Raw genomic sequence first — 20,545 nt, forward strand, 5'->3', positions numbered from 1 at the left:
ACCCTTAAAGGCAAATGTAGTTCCTACATACACTGTGCTTAAGATGTATTTGGAAATGGGTTACTGGGAGGGCTCTGATGCTTTGCCTTGAAAACAAATGTTAATGCAGTGTTATTTGTAGCTTTTATTATTACCACAGGAATCCCAGACTGCCAATAATTTTGAAAACAGAGCAGTTTTTAGAATACAAAGTGAAATTTCAAATGTCTCAGTCTAAGCTGGCACGTATCTATGGGTGGGAGTTGGGGGAAACCCCCCACATTTTAAAATGTAATAAATATTGCTTTTATATTTGTGATAGTTAAATGAATCTTGTCCAGGCAGGCATTATGGCTTGTTTCATACCTGTAAATTCCTTGGGAGGGCTGGCTGTGGTAGGGACACCTTGTAGCAGTGTGAAAATTGAAGGGCAGGGTCCCTGAAGGTGGTGGTAAAGGGAAAAGCTGCTCTAAGTGCAGGAAGCTGTTCCACCACCAGCAATGAATGAGATCTGGGCCAGGAACTTTGGCAGGACTTTGCCTGGCTGGGGACAGTGTCAGGCACAGCTGCAGTGAGACTCAAGGGCACATTGCTGTAAGCACACAGAGCTTGTGCTGTGTGAGACACCACAGGCACTGCTCCTAACTCCATCCCTCCATGGGCAGAAAGATCTGAAGTGCCTGGGATTCATCCCATGCTCCAGTCACAGCTGGGCTGTGGCCCTTCAGGGAATACACTCAAATGAAGAGCAGGTTTCAGGGAGGTGATTTTTGCCTGGTTTTTGGTTTGTTTTGTTTCAGGACTCATCTGAGTGAGGTGTTTATTGCCATTTCCTCTTAGTTATGGTTTCCCTGTAGGTGGTTTCAGACCTGAGTTTCCAAGACTGTTTGTGAAATCTGTTTTCAGCAGACATGTCCTGAGAACTTCTGACTAAACTAAATTAGTCCAGGAAAAGATGAATGGCCTTAGTAAGTCCAAAATGCATCTTCAGCTTCAGGCCTTTGCTTTATGGCCCATATGGAGCAGCCCATGAAGCCACATTTCAGCTCATTAAAGGGGACGGCTCAGGGAATCAAACCAGCTGGTTGAAAGAAGCCTGGCCAAAGAGAAAATGGAGATGTGCTTAATTTTGAGACAACATATAAAGATGTTCTAGATGAGACTGTGTTAACTTGAAAGCAAAATTGAGCCTTTTGGTTCACATACTTAAATTACCAATGCCCCAAATCCAGGGGAAGGGGTCTGAGATTCCTTGTGCTATAATATTTCTGAAAAGGGGAAGAACCTTGGTTCAAATGCCACTTGTATTTTCAAGGGATTTCATGCCACACTGCCCTTTAGAAAAAAACTATGGAACATTGTGTTCTGTAAGAAATAAATACCCTAAATTTAGTCTTTGGCATCTTGGAAGTTGATGGATGAGGACTATGACAATCTATCCAGCTTTTTATGTCTCCTCTCATCAGCAATGAAGTGTTGTTTATAAAGACTGGAATCTCAACAGGCACCATCATGCAGAAATAAATGCACAGGATTATTAAGCTGGAAACATGTTAATCTTCATGTCCTTTAGTTGATCTTGCTCATTTTTCTCCAGTCTGCTGTGCAAGTAGCTTGAATACCTAAGGCTGTTAACCAGCCAGCACCAAAATGTGAAAATGCTCTTGAAAAGGCTTCTCAATTGTTGTTCAATATAGAGAATTAATGTCTAGCAGTGTATGCCTGAGGCAGATGGCCAGTGCTGTGCTGTATCTGAACTTTATGAAGGGATCTAGCAGTTATAAAGGAAGAGGAAAGATTGTTTGCACTGGTGGCAGTCTGAAATCTGTTTTGCTGACATGCACTGCTTTGTATGGTGTCATAAAAAAGGCCAGTCCCTTGCTCCTAGAATATATGTGTGTAATCAGTTCCAGCATGTTCCCTTCTCTTATGCTTTATGGCCTTTTGAGAAAAGATCTAAACTGGAATCCTTTCCACAACTGAATTTCCAAGGAAGAAAAGTAAGCTTGAACAAGCATCTAGCAGTCAGAAAGGTTTGTATTATTATAGAGTTTAGGTGCTTAAGAAACTGTCACTGAAGATCCCAAGTCTGGCATGCAAAACCTTTTAGTAAAACTCACTGGGATTAGTGCATGGAGTTCATGTTCATCAGGCATCTGAAGGAACATCATTCACTTCCTTCTCACAGCTTGCTTAAACTAGGAAACTGGATTTCTTATTCTAGCCTTCTTTTCCCAGGTGAAAAAACCCTCCAACAACCCTCTGCCCCAAGTTTGTAGACCCTCAAATAGGAATACAAGTTTTTAATTCTAGATATACTACAATACTACATTTCATTACAGAGGGAGCAGACTTGATGGTGGACTTGGGCATGAAAGGGATTTGAGATAGGAAAAAAAGAAGTATCAACCTGGGGTGCATCCCAGCTCGTGCTTGCAGGAGAAAGGAGAGGATGCTGGTTGTCTTGCACAAAGCTGGGATCTCATCTGACACACTGTGTGCAGCTCTCATGATGCTCAAACACAAGGAAAGGGCTGTAGGGATGTGTGGGAGTGGAGAACCTCGAGGAGGAAACTGGAAAAGCTTTGCTTGTTTGGCTTGGTCAAATGATGACAGAAAATGATGAGATTTCTCTTTCTAAATCAGTTTGGCATTAACGTAGACTAAAAACGGCCTTCTCCCTCCCTGAAGGATTGTGTTGATATGGGAAAAGTCAATTCACAAGTTTCATTCTTAACTATTACCTCCTCTTGCAGTGTTGAATTGAAATTCTCAAGGTGTCAACTCTGCCCTGAAGTGAGAATTGGGCTGGGGTGTGGAGGTGCCAGGAATGTTGGCTAGAAGCTTTTCAGCAGTTTAATCTTTGTTTCAGACAGGTTAGCCAGCCTTACTTGCAAACAGTTGGAGTTGCACTGATGACTTTAAGATGGTGGTTGGTACTCGAGGGAGCAGGGTGGACCCTGTGTTGGCAATCCCATAATGAGCATTGTGGCAATAATCAGATGTGATCTGCAGAGGTGACTTCATGTTGAAAGCATTACAAAACCTTAGTGCAAGTAATCTGCCCATCTTGCTTTTTATGAAGGGTAGGGTTTCCTAAATGTTTCTGTGCCACTGGGGCATGAATGCCTCTAGATGAGAACATTTATTTGGCATTATTGCAACACTGCTCTGAGGTATGAAACATATGATTTACTATTAATTAATTCCTGAGGGCATTGATCCTGACTGGATGTGTCATCTACCTCTAGAAGCCTGGATAAAATGGTGAACTATAATATAGCAGAATTCCCTGTAATCACAGGTATGAACTGTGCCAAAACTGTAGTGAACTGGACAAAAAAATAAAAGTTTTAAACTTTTTTTAAACTGGAACAGCAAGTGATGCATTTGAAGAGTGGCTACTGGACGTGCTGCAAATTGTCTGAAAGATAAAATCCCCAATCAGATGAGTTCCAGCTGAAAAAGAGGCTCAGGTAGCAGTTGTAAAAGAAATCAACATAACAGCAGTATATGACAAAGAATTTATAGGAGTTTTTAACATCAGAAAGAATTCTTGGGTCATAGCTTTTCCTTTTGTTTTATCCAGTCTAGAGAATTTAATTCTTCCTTATGCCTGACATAAGACTACACAGAAACTGAACTACTTTTCAATTACAAGTTCTTCTACCTGACTGTAGCACAAATTTTCAAATGCCTTCTTGCATTTGATCAAATTATTCTAGAGATTCATTAGTAGACATAAAAAAGAGGAAAGAAATACTCAGATTTCTGTGAATCTTGGGGCCTGTGCAGCTGAATACAGTAAAAGTGAATGCTCAGAGTGGATCAGAGCTGGCACTACTGCCACACTGAACTTTTGTGTGAATCACTGATGGTTTTGTACTCTTGTTGCTGTATTTTGAGCAATACTCTATAGCCTCAGAGGAGCTTGGTCTGTAAATGATATGCAGTGCTCAGGATTTCCTTGAGGCTTTCCTGAAGCCAGAGATTTACTGTCCAGATGTTGGGACCTCAAGAAAATTGCTGGGATGTCTGAGCTTCAGCATTGTGGAAGTTATGGTGGAGTTATTCCCTCTCTTCTGGGAATGAAGGAGTAGATCCTCCCCTTAACATCACTGGGGTGTACTTGGCTCATTTCATGTGGCTTGCAAATGTAATGGTGCTGACTATTTTCACCCTGAAATGAAAATGGTGTTGTTTTCTGAGAAACATCTCATTAATGATAGTGGTAATCTCTTTTCTAATCAAAGCTTACTTGTGATGGCAAAACCAACTTGCTTAAAGCTAGTTATTCTGACATGTTGAAAGTACAAAACTGAAATTTATTATAAAATAACTCCCTAAATAACATAATAAATAACTGTAAATAACAGTTGTCCTGTAACATTCAAGTAGTGTGTCAGCAGCGTAAAAATCAGGAAATGAGGAGCTTGAAGGTTGTGTTTTCTAGCAGAATTATTAGGTAGCCTGAAATAAGAGTTGTGCAAGTTATCCTTTAGGTAATAGATCTGTAACAGATACATATTTGTTCTTTTCCAGGAACAGCTGATTGAAGACAGATCAGGAATGTGCTATTAATTACTGTGGAATTATATTCCACAAAAGAGAGGTTTTGTGAGAATATTGCACACACAGGTGCAATAATCTTGTTTGTGTGGCGTATTTGTATTTCTTTTTCTTAAACTTGGTTATTTAGAATAGGTATGGAAGCATTTCTAATGCTCAGGATGTAACTTAGCATTTTTAGCCATGGTACATTTTAGAGGTGAGTTCTTAGATGGATGTAGATTGTTCTACAAAAGCAGCAAATGACAGCTCTAAGTAGGTGTTCTTATTAATCAAAGACAATGGGCTAGAAATTACTGTGACCTTTTCTTGGTGACAGTTTAGAAGTCTTACTAGTAAAATTGGATCTTTTGAGGATTTTTCCTTTCTGCCTTTTCAGGAATCTTGTGCATTAAGTCTGATACAACCACAGCAAACACTGGGTTTGTTCCCAGGATCACATGCAGGGGCAGAGATGGTGCTTTTCACCATGACACCCTCCTGGTTTGTGACTGTCAGGCCAGCTCCTGGGCCAGAACACCAAACCACTAAAGAGGGAGGCTGGGAAGACTGGGAGGTGAGGGAGGGACAAACACCTCCTGTCTGATAACACAGGAGGCAGGGAAAGACTGACATGAAGGTAGAAAAGCTTATTTCAAGAACAAACCTCCTTTGGAATTCTAACACTTTTGTGTGTCCCAAGGCATCCCAGAATAATCAGATTTACAGGTGCAGCAGCTTATGTGGATACATGTTTTCTAAGGGACTAAACATGGATTTAATTTAGATCTTTAGGAGTGAGGGCCTTGATGTACCTATTAATATTGCTATAATTCAGTTCCAGAGCCACTTAAAATGGTTACTCTTCATTCTCTAGCTTGACTGTGATCTGTGCAATGCTTAGACAGAATAACCCTTGGCAACTGTTTACAGATCACAGAGGGAGCAAAAGGGATATTTTGGCAGTGGTTTTGGTCTTAGATAAGGCAATCCTAAACACAAACTGTAGTTGTTTATGTGGCAGTGGGGCAGAGGAGGGGTACAGCTCCATGAGAGCTGAAGCTGGGATCTGTGGCTGGGCATCCCTGGCACAGAAGCTGCCCAGTCAGGCTGTCACTTCCCAGTGTGTGCTGGGTGGGAGAAACGGGGGATGCTCCCAGCATCAGGAAGTCATTGCGATCTGTTGTGCTGGCTTTGCGTGACATTATCAAAGAGAAAGGGGAAGAGAAAAAAACCCCATTCATTGAGCACATTTGTTTTCAGGCAGTAGAGAAAGAGGAGCTGTCTTCAGTCTGAAGTGTGTTGATTGAAAAGTATTTTCACACCAGCACAGGGTGACTAATACTCCATGCAGTCGTGCTCCTGCCTGCTGCCTTCTGCTGTGGTTTGTGTGCAGCTGCAGGAAAATGTTCCTTTAACCCCAGTCAAGCACCTGACAATGGGGAGGAAAGGCTGCTTGTGCTCAGAGTGCTCTTCTAGAAAAGGAACTTTATGGAATAAGGATTGCACCTTAAGAGCTGTGTGTTTTGGAGGGGCAGCCATAGGGGAAATCCATAGGATGGATTTCCAGCTGAGAGGAAATTGTTGGGACAGAAGGACACATGCATGTCTGGATAAGCTCTTGAAGGCTGTTACTAAATGTGAGGGGAAACAAAAACATCATCTTGACTTCTGGGCATTTAGGAGGGACTGGAGAAGCTGGGAATGTCCGAACATCCTCTTAAGACATGTATTTGTTTTGTTAGGAATGTCAGCAGTGCCTCCAGAAATTTGATTCCAAGTTTAATGAACTTTTGATTGCATTTGCATGTTCTGCAACCAGGGAAAATGTGTCTAGCTGCAGTTTTCAGTCTCTCAGTCATTGAACTAACAAGATATGACCTCTGTTTCTGAGAGCTTAGGACACTCATGTGCCCATGACAGGGATACTATAAAACCATGCCAGCTAAGAAGTGTATATATATGTGTGTGTGTATTATATATATGGGCACTGGTTTGTTTTCAGTGGTCTCTTGAAAAGAATTGGGCATTGGCCAGTGCTGACCTCAGACTTTTTGTGGGCTAAATTAATGTCTTTATTCTGCTTGACAGTGTGGGCCAAGAAGAATTTTTAAATGAATGCAAGAATTTATGGTGTGCAAGATGTCTGACAGTATCCTCAGTTGTTTTTGTGTTTCATCAGTGTGGTGTTACAAACGGGCCTGTGTAATGCAGAGGAGACTCAGGGCTGACAATGTGAATGGTGTAGTAGGAGGGGCTGTGCTGGGGCCCTTTTAAGTGAGGAAATATCTATCTTGCAGTGTTGTTGGAAGTAATTATTAATCTGGTTTCATTTGATGAAAGAAAAGCCCAGTAGATGTCATTTCATGTTTAAATGTGAAGCTGAGGCACAAATTAGTGTCCTGCTGATGATAATCCACAGAGGAGGCATAAGCTTTGAAACAGAAACAGACACAAATTCTGAGTGTAACTGGCTGTACAAAAACAGTGTGTCATGCTGGAGGGTGAGTTTTAGGCTTGTCCCTTTTTATGGACCTGTGCTTCTGCAAGAAAACTGAAGAAACACCTCCATCCTTTTTGATGTAGGAAGGGCAGAAAGATCCTCTCTTCTGCTCTGGGCATGTCCTGCCTCAGGTTTACTGCTTTGACAGGAGGAATGATTTTTGGAAAAAAATAACATTTGCATTAGGAGCTCTCACCCCTTCATTGAGAACACATCTTTTTCTCTCAACTCCAGATGGGGCAGAACCTCTTGCTTTGATGAAAATTAAGACTCTGACATCACATGGTGAGCTCTGCCCTCTGCTTTGTTCTGTTGCTTCTTAACAGGCTTCAGTCTTTGAACTCTCCAGAAAATCATACACCACTAAGCTGGGGATGTTTGTAGCTTACTGAGTGGTGATGTTTGAAGGACAGATTGGTTGTCAGGGGCTGGTGACAATGCTACTGCTTCACATCTGTCACATCTGATGGGTTCAGGGCAATAGGATTCAGTTGTCTGCAGCTCTGGTGGCCTGGCATGGTAGGGAGCTTGGAGGAACCAGAGCAGAAACCATGGCTCACATAAACACTCTCAGATGGTTTTGGGACAGAGAAGAACAGCTGGCCCTGGGGTGTCTTGCTGGGCTTCCCAGAGAGCTTCACAGTCTGGGATGGGCAAGAAGGCTGAGGGTTGAATGTTTTCCAGATGAGAATGTGGCAGGGCTTTGTGGCAGGGACGTGGGAGTTGATGGGAAATGTTCAGAAAAGGCAACTTCACTCACTGACCCTCAGGGGTGTCTTGGACTGCCTTGGCTGTAGGCAAGGGACCAGACTCTCCTTCAGCACCCCTTTTCCAGGTGCTTTTTATTGCTCCTGTATGAGGTATGGAATTAAATAGATAGGAATGAGGTGCATTCTTATTCTTATGTGTGTTCCCTGCTCATTATGGATTCCTGCAAGCCAGTGTTAGTCCCTGTGGTGGGTAAACAGGGCTGACCCTCAGAACCTGAAAGCCCCATCTGAGTGCCAGAGGAATGGGACTGCATGCCAGGAGAGATAAAAGCACAAGGTCTGGCACTGGAGGAGCTCCCTTGGAGGGGGAGGAGGTAGGAAGGATGTAAGTGTGTACTTAGGCCTGCTTCAAGGAAAGCTGAGAGAAACATTGGTATTTATCTGCAGGAATTAACATACAGTTTCCTTTTTTTTTTTAATAGTTAAAAAGACCAGGTTCAGAATGAGTAAAAATTGACCTTTCCTCACAATTGCTCCATTTCAGTTCTCCCTGCTGTGTCTCAGGCTGTGCAGCTGCTGTGGCCTCCCTCAGCAGGCAAACTTGGATGTAGGTGTAAGGAAACACTCACTTCCACCCTTTCTCTTTCTTGTGAGGCAGCTTTTTTATGGCTCTTGTGAATGTGTCCAAAGTGCTTGGAGGCCACTCTGCATTTCTTCTTCCTTCTGCAGGTCAGTATCAGCTTCTCCCCTGGTTCCCCATCAGTAAGTGGATGTTACTCATACTTACACAAGGAGCATAAAGTCAGCAGATGGAAATTATTGGAATGGAGAGAAAGGGGAGCCTTGGGTGTTTTTTGCTTGGAAGCTTGGTAGGTGCCAGCTTTGCTTCTTGTACAGTGCTGTGAGGCCACATGGCGAACCTGTCAGTGGAGGAGAACTTCAGAACCAGAGGAGGATTCTGCCTGGGTCCCCGTGCTGGTCCATTTAATGAGGCATGCTGGCTTTTGGCAGCTTTCCCACTGCCTGCTCCTCCAGGCCACTGTCTCTCATTAGGTTGGATGTTTTTAGGCACTGGATTGAACTCACTGGTTGGTGGTGGTCTGCTTTTTACACACTGCTCTTTACAGAGCTAGTGCCAAGCTACTAAATTATTAAGCTGGGGTTTTAATAGAAACCCCTGTGTAGGCTTAAATTGTTTCCACTCTATTTGGAGTTTCCTGCTCTGCTGGTTTTTATTTTGTCCCGTGCATGAAGGCATGGAGGAGGGAATTCACAGGAAAGCACAGAGGCAAAGAGGAGGAATTCAGCCTGAGAGCAGTAGAAAGTGCAGGCAAAATAAAAGGTCAGTTGGTACTGTGTGCAGCTCTGATGGAGGGGATAGGGAAAATGCCCCCTAATCCTCATGACAGTTCAGCAGAAACTTGTGTGTTTGTTTCCAATACTGTTTGTAACTTACGTTTCTCACTAAAATATTTTCTTGCCTGTTTTTGACTTGACCTCTTCCCCAGGGCTTGAAAGGGATGTTTGTGAGTACACCCAGCTACAGCAGCTTATCCCCAGTGGCAAACCCTGCTGCCACCAGTGGGATGGCAGAATTCTCTCTGCTGCCCTCCCTCCTCAGTCGGGCATTCCAGTGTTGTACCATTTCCACCCAGCCCTCCCTGGTTGCAGGTTCTCCCCTACAGCACTGGCCAGGGGGTCAGGATTGCACCTGCCTGCTCAGTGCTGTGTAACTCAGGTCAGGGCAGCACTTTGTGTTTTCTTAGCACTGCACTGATAAATGTGTGCTGTCCTGGGTGACAGGTGCATCTAGGGGGATGCAGTGTGGGTAAGTGAAGGTGGTATAGAAAGTAATCTTATCCCCTGAAGAGTTGCAGCTGGGTTAATGACTAAAGATTAGGAGCAGGCCTGATGTTAACAGGCCACACCTACAGCCAAATAAAAGAGTGGATTGGTGGGAACTGGAGTCAGTTGGCTTCTGTGAGGACAAGGAAGAGTCAGTGCCTAGAGGAGCTGCCTGCAAGAAACATCAAGGAGGTCGAAACTCTAGCAATAAGGAACCTTTGCAATGTACTATAATGACAACAGGTACAGTCACTGTCCTCCATCAGATGGGTTGACTCTGTCACACAGTTCAGGAGAGGGATTTTGTTTGAACCTATGCTTCTTGGTAGACCAGGAGTTCTCAGCATCGATTCCCTGAGGCTGCTTCATTGTGAGCAGTGACATCCTTCCTCTGGGAGCAATTAGATGGGAAAGGTTTGGAAAAATAGTGGTGGCAGTGGGCTAAAACTGCTCGGTGTGTGTCCTCTCCTGCCCTTCACTCTCTGCCACTGTGGGCTTGTACTGAGTGCCAGGCCAGGGGACTGCTTTCCACAAAGACATCCCAGCTGGAAGTGACACTGGGGTTGTTAAGTACAGCTGCAGTGAGCCAAAGTAGCCGAGCTTGGAGTGTGCATTGAGGGCTTGGAACAGCTCTGTTACTGAGCTCTTGGAACATGTGGTGCATGTCTTAGGGTATGTAAAGGATATGTATCTTACCATGGTTTACAGCTTGAACCACCTCACTGAGCTTGTGTGTAAGGTACTGAATCCTGCCTGGAGATTGCAGGTCTGGCTGGACAGAAGAATGGGTTGTGAATTATAAAGGCTGCCTTCATCACTCAATGGCAGGAACAGCACTGCAGTTCCTGTCATTGTCATCATGCTTGAGCCATGTTTGGGTACTGACTGTGTTTAATTGCATGGCTAATTTACTTAATGTCTCTCCTGGGGTCACTTATAACACTCTTATTTTTGGGTTTCAGGGAAATTAGGGACACTAGCAATCCATTGTGGTTCTCTCAAGGCAGGAGTTTTTCCAGATGATGGCAATAACAGCTGTGGCTTTGCTTGCAGAGTAACCTGGCTAAACTGGGAAAACTTAGCACTGGCAACTGTGGTAGAGCTTAATGCTTGCAAATGAAGGATCTCCAGTGAAAATATAGTTCAGGTGTAGGCAGAGGCCGTGGGTCCCTTGGGTTTGGATAACTTGGAGGATGTTTGTTGGTTTATTGGGAAAACCCCAGCAGCGCCTGTTGACTTTCAGACCTGCAAATGAAGGATGTTCTGATCAGATATTAAGGTGTTTGGGTGGAGAGCTGAGGTCATCATATGTCTTCCCTGGTAGACAACTATGAATCATCCCATTCCGTGACAGACTGGTTATGTACCTTCCAAGGAGCTCTTCTGTACCTGTCAGTGGAGCATCCAAGGTGGTTGCTTTTGGGAATGGCAGTGTGCTGAAAGCTCTGTGACAACAGTTGGCCTAATGAGCCTCACTGTGCTCGTTGTTTTTCCCCAGATGGACCTGTCTGTGGAGACTCTGTACAGCCTCATGCAGGAGCGCCAGAAGAAGTACGCCAAGTACGCGGAGCAGATCCAGAAGGTCAACGAGATGTCGGCCATCCTGCGGCGGATCCAGATGGGCATCGACCAGACGGTGCCGCTGATGGAGCGGCTCAACAGCCTCCTGCCGGAGGGGGAGCGCCTGGAGCCCTTCTCCATGAAACCCGAGCGGGAGCTGCGGTTGTAGCGCTGCGGCAGCGCCCCCTCCTCACCTTCCTCGCTCCACGGAGGCGCTCCCAGACGGTGCCTTGGGAGCGGGCAGCGCTGCTGTGGGCTCTGTGCCGGGCACTGCCCGAGCCGCACAGCCAGGAATGCAGGAGCTCCAGGAGGAGAGGATTTACCGCTCTCAGCTCCCTCCTCTTGCCCTTCTGTCTCCTCTGCCACTACACCGCCTGTGCAGACACATTTGTTTCATTGCTGTGACTAGTTGAGGTTTACAGAGGAGGAATTTCCTTTTATCTGATTTAATTTTTTTACTAAAAAAATTCAAAGGGATATAGGGTGTGACGAACCCTCTAACATGTTTTTTGTGCCATTGGGGTGTAGACAATTAGATGGCTGGATGATCCCCTGGCCTTGGAAATATGTATGTTTTATAGGTGAAAGTGTGGGAGCCAGGAACTGGCTTACTAAAATCTGGCCATTATCATAATTAATGTGGTTTGCACTGCAGGGTTTTGGCATGTCCTTGAGGCTCCTGTTCCTATGGGCTCACTAATTTATGAGGCTGTAAAGGAGTAACTGTTTTAGATATGTATGTCTGTTAATGTAAAGCAGACCTTAGTGCTCCTCTCCCCCTTGCCCTGGCAATGTCCCCATTCCCCAGCTGGTGGCATTTCGTGTCCCTCTGACAGGCACCGGTACCAACCTGCTCACTTTGCATCTCAAAGTTGCACACAAGGTGTCTTTTTTTATTGGGACGCTCAAGTTATCTTGGTGCTTTTTTACCAGTGGGGTGCAGCTGCTTCTTCAAGTGCATGAAGGTGGAGGGGAGACATGTGAGAAGTCCTTTGGCTCTTTGTGTTGGTTTAGCTGCCCTTGTGCTTGGAGCTGGTGGTGGCACAATGCTGAGCGACTGAAGCCAGCCTCCTGCTCCCAAGGCAATGGGATGCTCTTGCCCTTCCTGCCAGGCGAGCTCATGAACCCCAAGGGTTGTTGTGTGTCAGGAGTGCAGTTCCAGCAGTGAGGACATTCAGGGACAACCCAGCTTTCAGGACAGTACAAGGTAGGGGAACTTGCCAAAGGCAACTTGCTTCAATATTTCTTGGTTCTTAAGAGCATTTATTAAGCAAAAGGTTGTCTCTGAGCATTTGGAAGTAAGAGTGCAGTAGGTTTTTGACTGTAATAATTATTGTCTGCTGGCAAGAAGCAACAGGCTGTTCTCTTGTTGCATTCCCAAAGGTGATGTAGTATGAATTTTTGTCATGCAGCCTGCAGCCAGCTTAGATGTGCATCTGAACCATGGTGGTGGTTGGATCCCAGGGCCTGCTGAACACTTTCTAGATGCAGAGTCCTGTAGAGGTGAAGCCCCCTGGAATGATGCCCTGGGAAGTGGGACTGACTGCTTCAGGGAGGATTTTTAGTAAAGGCAGCAGGTTTTCTTGCCTGCTGCTCCCACCCCAGAGGTTTGACACAGTTGTTGGTACATAGGCATATGCTGTGTGTTGCCCAGGATAAAACATTAGAATTCCATCCTTGTTCAAGCTTCCTGCCATGTTTTACACTTGGATTGTTAAAAGCTTGCATGAGACTTAACCCAGGAAAAGCTGCTTGTCATGGCCATGCCCTTGTGGGTCCTCGTTGTCCATCATGGAATGTGTCTCTGCCTCCCACCATGAGACACAAAAATATTGAGCTGCTTTAAATAGTGGCTGCAGCCATTTTTGTCCTCTTTGTCCAGATGATGCTGTCTGGATGTTTAAAATGTGTGACATTCAGCTGTCTGCCAGATGGGATCAGGAGTGTCCCACACCCTGGTGTGCTGGAGGCCTGTGCCAGTGGGAAGGTCCTGATTCTGGATGTCAAGGCAGATGCTCTCTCCTGTAAGACTTCTCTGAGGCTCGTGGACATTTGGCCTCAGGCCATGAAGTATCAGATCAAAGCACTACTCCCTGCAGTGCTAATGAGGGCAAAGCAATAGCATTCCCAGCTGAAGGCTGCACTGCAAATCAGTTCCTTCCTCATTTGCCAGAAAACACCAAGGCACTGGGATGGGAGTGGGAGAAAACCTTTGTAGGAACAGTGCTCTTGAAACTTGTGGCTGTGCTGCTGGGCCTCACACACAGAGCTTCTGGAACAGCAAGGGCAGGTTGTGGAAGGTGTAATAACTGAACTAGGAAGAAATTAGAGCTGAAATGTGAAGACCAACCTTTTCCAATGCTCACATGTCACCACCTTCATTCCACAGGTGATAGTCTCTTGTATGGGTACTGTAAGAAGCATACACCCTGTAAATGCCCTTGAACGATGGTTTACAGTTTTATTTAAAATACTGTCATTGCCTTCAGGAACTACAAGTCTTTGGCCCTCTTGCTGAGGGGGAGATGTGTCCTGCCACGTGTTCTTGAGCTGCTGTTTGTTGCTTGGCTGCTCTTTGTTGGCTTTGCTCCATGTGCTGCTTTCAGCTTCAGCTCAGATGAAAGTGATGCTCAGGGTAAGACTGAGGCTCCCCTCCCACACTGTTTAGCAGGAGCTTGGAGATGTGACTGGAATCACCCTTCTGCCTGTGAATTTCCTTTTCCAAGCCAAATGCTCTTGGAGGAGGCCTCAGGTATCTCTGGTGAATGTACCAGCTGTTACTTCTGTCACAAATTTAGTGCTGTGAACAGTGAATAATCTGGTGTGCTCCCCTGAAACCAGACACTGCTGCCCTTTTCTGCTTTCTGCTGGTGTGTGCTCTGGGTACAGGCTTAGCTTCTTGATACCTGATCTTGTGAAAAGCTGGGGAGCAGGACGAGTCACTGGAGCTGGAGTTCTCCTCTGCCCTGAGCTGCTCTGGCCCTTCCCTGACTCTGCTGTTGCAACTCCCTCGTTGTGCTGCTGCTGGTGCTTCTTGTGTCTCACACTGGTCACTGTGCTGCCCATGCAGAGCAGGTTTGCTTTGTTGTTTCCCTTGTTTTTGTCACTGTATGCATTGACAGGGTGCTAAAGTGCCAGCCTACCTACAGGGCAATTCCTGTGAAGTTCTGCTGAAGGGGAGAGAGAAGAGTTTTTGTTGTTGCTTTTTTTAATATATGTATTTTAAATTAAATATATTTAAAGATCCTTAAATATTTTAAAGTGTGTTTTCCCTTCCTCCAAGCTTTACACAGTAGCAATAGACATTTTCACAGGCCCATTGGTTTCATGAGCCAGCCCCTCTCTCAGACTGTGTGCCAGTAGTTTCCCAGGTACTGCTGTAACATCCCTCCTGTTCCCAGGTGCCAGGGGGTATTTGGATTGCCAGCCTTGTGGCTGAGCACTCCATGGTTTATGGGTGGTTACCCTGTTCAGCTTCCTACATGCTCCATGTTCCACAGCTCCAGCATTAAAACTTCTGGTGTGGCTCTTTTCCAAGTGTGTTGTTTCTCCAGTTGCCTTATTGCTCATTCTTCGTTCCCACCGTGGTGTCTGGGCAGTGCAGGTGAATCTCAGCTTTACTTTGCACCCACTCTCTGACATGGAGGTGGCTGATTTCAGCTGCCCTGGGGCTGCCTCTGCCATGAGATTGAAAGGAATCATATCCCCAGAATGAAAATAAATGCTGGTTGGTTTTTTTCCCCGATGCTGTCCCAGTTCTGGTTGGCAGTGATGTCCAGTTTGAGTAGATGTGAGCAGTGATGCTTGGGACTTGGCATTGGGAAAGCAGAATGGTCATGAACTCTCACCTGCACAGGTGAATAGAGAGGCAGTTTTACAGGGTTTCTTTACATTTTGCTGCTGTTTTGATTTTGCTTCTGTTTTTTTTTTTTTTTTTAATGGCCTGATGGCCCAGCCCCATTGCTGCCTGTAGTGTCACACTTTGGCTTTGTACAGCAGTGGAGCATGATGAGGATCCCTGGAGATGGCAGCTGAAATCTACTCCTCAAAGTGAGCAATCCCTTGCAGCAGGACAACTCTCCAGAAGTGTTTGGCAGCATTTTCCATGCCAGGAAAGCAGCCCCTTCCCAGAGGGGTGGGTGTTGCAGAAGGCAAGAAATAGCTCCCTTTCCTTTTCTATTTATGGTGAGTCTTATTAATATTCTTGGAAGTACAGAACTAGCTCAAGGCTTTACTGCAGAAACACTTCAGTTTGCCTCAGAGCAACCATTTGGACAGTAGTTCACCTGATTACCACATTTCTGTTCTCTTCTCCTCCCCAGCCCCCTCAAAAGCAGGGCTACCTGATCCCTGCTGGGAGGAGGTTTGCTGTTTTCAGTTCACTTCATTCTGGGAATGTTATTGTGATGGTTACATAAGGAGCCCGGTGACCTTGGGGACCTCTTCCCAGTAATGCCAGGCAGGGAAATGAAAATGAGGTGTTGGTGACATGCATGAGGCAGATTGCAGTTGCCCCTTGGGTTTTTACTGGAGGTGGAGTTAGATTGTCTCTTCCCAGAGCTGGCTGCTGGCAGGGCCAGGGATGCAAAGCGGACAGGAGGAGTGCTGAAAGCTCAAGTGAATGAATTTGAGGGAACAGAGCTACTGCAATCAGAAGTGGGCTGCAGAGTGGGGTGAGCAGCTAAATCTTAGAGGATTGTCATGTCAACCTTTTGTGTAGGCTCAGCAGCTGATGATGCCATTTGATTTGCATGGTTCTTGTTTTGTTCTCTAGAAGCTGCTAGATCTTGTTTGTAGAAAACAAGCCCAGAAACTCACACAGGTTGTTCCTTGTGCTCTGACTCATGGTTTGGTTTCTTTTAGAGAGGTTGAAGATTTTGCATTTCCCATTGTGGGATTGTGCTTTGAAATTCTCGAAAGAAAAGGCTTTGTTACTGCACCCTGTTTGAAGCTGCTGTTACATAAACTCACAGCTTTCTCCTCTAAGGATACAACTGTGCTATATTTGTGTGAGCCATTCTCTGAAGCAGCAGTGAGGGGTGTGCTCCAATCTCAGTGAGAAGAACTTGCTCTGAATTCTTCAAGACTGACAGCATCAGTCAAAACAAGTATTTAAACAAGTAATTAAATTATTTTTCAAATAAGTAGTATGGGAGGGAGGCAAGAAAAAGCATGGAGTTCATTCTGGGTAACTTCAACAATTTGAAATAGTTGCTTCACCAAGAGCACCCCAGCTGCCTGAGGAACAGCTTACCCACACCTGGATTAGTGGAATGTGTTACTGCACACAAGTGCCACTGCTGCTCATCAGTGGAGCAGAAGAAGGGGGATAATCAGGGACAGGTAAGAGCTCTAAATGGTTACTGGTGCTGAAAAATCACTACTGCCTGTGAGAAGTGCTCTAAAGCTGCTCCTGTCATTGATGACCACACCTGCAGGGAAGGGGGTGTCCCATAAAGGACAAGGCTCCTGCTCTCCTGGTCCTGCTGCAGGTAAAACACTCCACAACTCCTTCCCCAGCTTTCTGTATAAACAGGTACCATTTCTGATTTTATTTCATCATAACATACATGTAATGCTCATGACACAACAAGATGAGAAACTCGCATCTCTCTGAACCATTTCACCAGCTTGCCATACACCAAACATGCCAGGTATGCCACACACCAAATGCCATACGTTATATTCATTGTGAATATGTACACATTTTTCCCTCTCACATCCTCCACTTTGCTTTTCAGCCTTCTGCAAACCATTTCCAGTATTGTTCAGGGACAGGACTCTAGTTCAGATATGAGCCAGGGCACCACCCTGTGTAGGACATGGGGTTAAGGTTTCCTCCTATGGGAACCTGCCCCACACCTTGGATTCAACCAGAACACACTGGGAATCACGAGGAGCCACCAGACCAGATTTCAGTTCTTCAAAAGGCAATCAACTAAACCAACCCCAAACATACAAAGAAAGGGAGCACACACATGTCTGAGGAAGCACAGAGGAGGAAGAATCAGTTTCTGTCCCTAGGGATTGATAGGTGTTCACTCCCATTAACTGGTTTAAATCAAAGCCACCCGCTTTTCCTGAATGTGGCTGAGAGGAGCCCTGCTCAGCTGTTAACACAGGCAAACACTCACACAGCTGAAAATAGCTGTGATGTCATCACTTCCACTGCAGATGTAAACAGAGACAAGTGGCAGCACGTTCAGCGAGCAGCCAGCACCTGACACAGTGGCCAGGCTGCTGTCAGCCTCTCCCTTGCCCAGCCTCTTGCACACACAGCACAAAGAGCCTCTGGGCTCAGGGACTCCTGGTGCCTCCTCTCTCTGTGCCTTTTGCACTTTTTAGGATCAAGTTAATCAATGCTGTAGCTTTCAGTGCTATTTTCAACAGTCCATTGTAGGAAATTAAAGTCACATCCTAGCCACAAAAACAAAACAATGACAAAAATCTTCTCCACTTTTCAATATAGTAAAACCTGAGATTTGAGTCACAAACTAGCTAAACTTACAGTAAAAAAACCCCAAACATAACCCAAGCTGCTGACTTGAATTAGGGCTTCAGTTTGCTGCTGACAATTTTTTTTTTAAAGCTGTTGGCCAGGGTTAATTATTTGTTACTACAGCTGCCTGCACTGAAATGGGACAAAAGAATACAGCCTCTCCTCAAGGTGTTCTGAGGGTGCTGGGAAGGCCCTGGGGCAGGAAGGATGCAGCTGAACACAGTGGCTCGGTACCATCCCTCGCTGAGCTGACCATAAACCTCATGGCAATGTGCACAAGGAGCCCAAGGTGAGCAGCAGCCAAGGTGGGAAGGGAAGCAGCTGGGTCACTGTTAAAAACATGAGAAGGGCTGTGCCTCGTCTCATGTGAAACCTCCATCCTTGAGATGGAGGTGTCTGCCCTGGGGTGCTGAGGGTCAGCACGTGGTAGAGCCTTGAGCATCTGCAGTTCCACCCTGGAACTGCTCAGTTAAGGACAAAACCCACCACAGCTCATTTCTACCTTAAAAAACCCCCAAACTTTTGAATTGTTTTTCAGCAACTGAATTGTTAATGGGCAAGAAAAGTGTGTTGTGGCCACTCGTACCAGCCACTTCTCTTGCATGTAGCTCTACATATCAACCACTTTTCTATAGCTTAGAAGCCAAAGCAGCTACCCCTCTCCCAGAAGCCAGTTTAGTATCAAAAATACAAATACTTTATCAAAAGACTGAGGGAAACAGTCCTAAGTGTGGTTCATTCATCTTTTAAGATTAATTGCTGCTGAGCCAACTGAAACACTTGTGCGTAGACAGCTTTAAAAAAAAAAAAAATTAAACGTGGCCAGTCATTACTTGTTCACATTGTTTATGAACTCACTACCAGCATGTGGCAGCCATAAAGCCCTAGTTTATTTTATGTATTTTTGAGGTACTGGGGTTTTTTTTTTCTCTGAAGCAGCTCTCTAGCAAATCACCTAAAGCCTATTCATTAGAACAATAGTTACACCAGTATTTACATTTGTCTGAACGGTGTGTTCAGACCAGCCTTGCTGTAACCGGTCCCTATGGCCTTTGGAATCGCTCCCAGTCTCCTTTTCTTTCAGGAAAAAGGTCTCCCTCCAGAGGTTGGCTCAGTGTCAGGGCTAAGGTGCACTGGTGAGGACGTGGGGCACGGGGAGGGAAGAACACAACTAGTTCTGACAGGTAGGATCGTGGTTTAGTGGGAGCAGAGAAAGAGTTTGACACCAGGAGAGCTTCCTTGTTAAAAGCCACTGAAAGGACGGGCAATCCATTGCACAGAATTGCTTCCTCTGCCAGGGAAAGGCCTGTGAAATGTTCTGCCCTTCTCCCGGAGAGGAGAAAAGCCCAGCAGCAACCTTGGTCTCCCTGCAGTACCACCCTTTCCCTGGCTCCCAGCAAAGCCTCCGGTTCTTCCCTCCCCGCACCTTTTTACCCAAAGTTTCAGATTTACAGGGACCTCTCACACGCCGGGGGAGCAGCTCTGCCACAGTCACAGGAGCCTCCGCCCCTCAGGACACTTCAATGATTTCCATGCTGCCTGAAAAGCTGGACTGACTGCCCACTTTGCCCAGTTCCTCTCGGGACCTGTTGTCCGCCAGGATGCTCTCCCCGAACTCCATCTGGCAGCTCCTGCGCTTGAACTGCTTCTCGAAGGAGCTCTCCTCGTGCCAGCTGCGCCGGGAGTCGCCGCGGTCGGCCTGGCGGGCCCGGCGGCGCACGGCGCTGGGCTGCTCGCAGCCCGAGGGCAGCTGGCTGCAGCTGTAGGCGGGGAAGGCGCCGCCGCCCCCGAACACCGCCGAGGCCGAGTAGAAATGCGAGGAGGACTCGGCGGCGAAATACCAGCTGTTGGTGAGGGACGAGGGCTGCGGGGCCAGGATGTCCGAGTGCCAGCCCTTGAGGCCCAGCCCCGCGGCGGACTTGGCCAGGTGCTGCTGGCTGGTGGAGAGCCCGAACACGAAGTTCGTTCTGTAGGTGTCCTCCACGCTGCCGCTGCGGTGCAGGGGGTACAGCAGGGGCCGGCCCGCGTGGGGCCGGGAGGCCGCGCTGTCCAGCGGCCACGGGCCCGGGGCCTCCCGAGGCCGCGCCGCCTCCTCCTGGTCGGGGCTGCTCTCGGGGCTCTGCTCCGCCACCTCCTGCACCGGGGAGAACTGGCACAGCTTGCCGCTCCCCTCCAGGGCAGCCGCGTGTTTGTAGTACTCCAGCGTGTCCTCGGAGGAGGCGAAGCCCTGCACCGATGCGGTGACGCAGCTGCTGCTCGCCGAGTAGGACACGGATTTGATATCCAAGGAGAAGGAGCGCTTCAGGCGGTTGCTGTCCTCCACCTTGTCCAGCGAGACGTGCAGCCCGTTGATGCCCTGCACCAGCGGGCCGTCCTCCAGCGGGGCCGGGTGCCCGCGGGTGTCCGTGGGCTTGGGCTCCAGCAGCTCCGAGGCGGCCGAGAGGCAGAGGCTGCTCTGGCCGCCCTCCAGCACCTGCACCTGCTCGCTGCTCTTCTCCAAGTGCAGCAGCTTCAGCTTGCTGCTGATGGGGCCCGGCTGGCCGCTCTGGTTCTTCAGCTTCTTCTCGAAGTCCAAAAGCTGGCCCAGGAAGTTGAAGTTGGGAGAAATGGTTGGCCTCTTTTCTTTCACAAATCTGGTAAGAGGGGACAAGCAAAGAGAAAATTAATTCAAGAACCTGTTGCTCAGATAACCCTGCACTCAATGTTGTGAATGTCTACAGCCTGTTCTTGACTTGGACTAGGGTTCAGTCAAGCATAAGTGACTTGAGGATGGAGTTTAAAAAAGGCAGTTTAAAGCAAAATGATGCTTGATGCATGCTCTAAATTGTCTCTGTGAAAACCGCCAATCACTTGTTTTTAAAATTTTGAAAGTTAATAGTAATAAAATGGTTATAAAAATAG

The 20,545-nt window shown here is 46.6% G+C and overlaps 2 protein-coding genes across 6 annotated transcripts in view; one reads left to right on the forward strand and one right to left on the reverse strand.

Annotated features, from left to right (window-relative positions):
• The window catches only part of BORCS5 (BLOC-1 related complex subunit 5), a 71,701-nt gene extending 53,191 nt beyond the window's left edge, over positions 1–18,510 (forward strand). The window contains exon 4 of the mRNA XM_074538999.1: positions 11,084–18,510. Coding sequence (XP_074395100.1) covers positions 11,084–11,314 — 231 coding nt within the window. The 3' untranslated portion in view covers positions 11,315–18,510. The remainder of the gene's footprint in view (positions 1–11,083) is intronic.
• The window catches only part of DUSP16 (dual specificity phosphatase 16), a 62,548-nt gene continuing 54,720 nt past the window's right edge, over positions 12,718–20,545 (reverse strand). For all 5 annotated transcript variants that reach the window (XM_074538998.1, XM_074538995.1, XM_074538997.1 and 2 more), the window contains one exon: positions 12,718–20,277. In XM_074538998.1, coding sequence (XP_074395099.1) covers positions 19,155–20,277 — 1,123 coding nt within the window. In that variant the 3' untranslated portion in view covers positions 12,718–19,154. The remainder of the gene's footprint in view (positions 20,278–20,545) is intronic.

This window comes from Zonotrichia albicollis, chromosome 4 (genome assembly GCF_047830755.1).
Source record: "Zonotrichia albicollis isolate bZonAlb1 chromosome 4, bZonAlb1.hap1, whole genome shotgun sequence".
Lineage (NCBI taxonomy): Eukaryota > Metazoa > Chordata > Aves > Passeriformes > Passerellidae > Zonotrichia > Zonotrichia albicollis.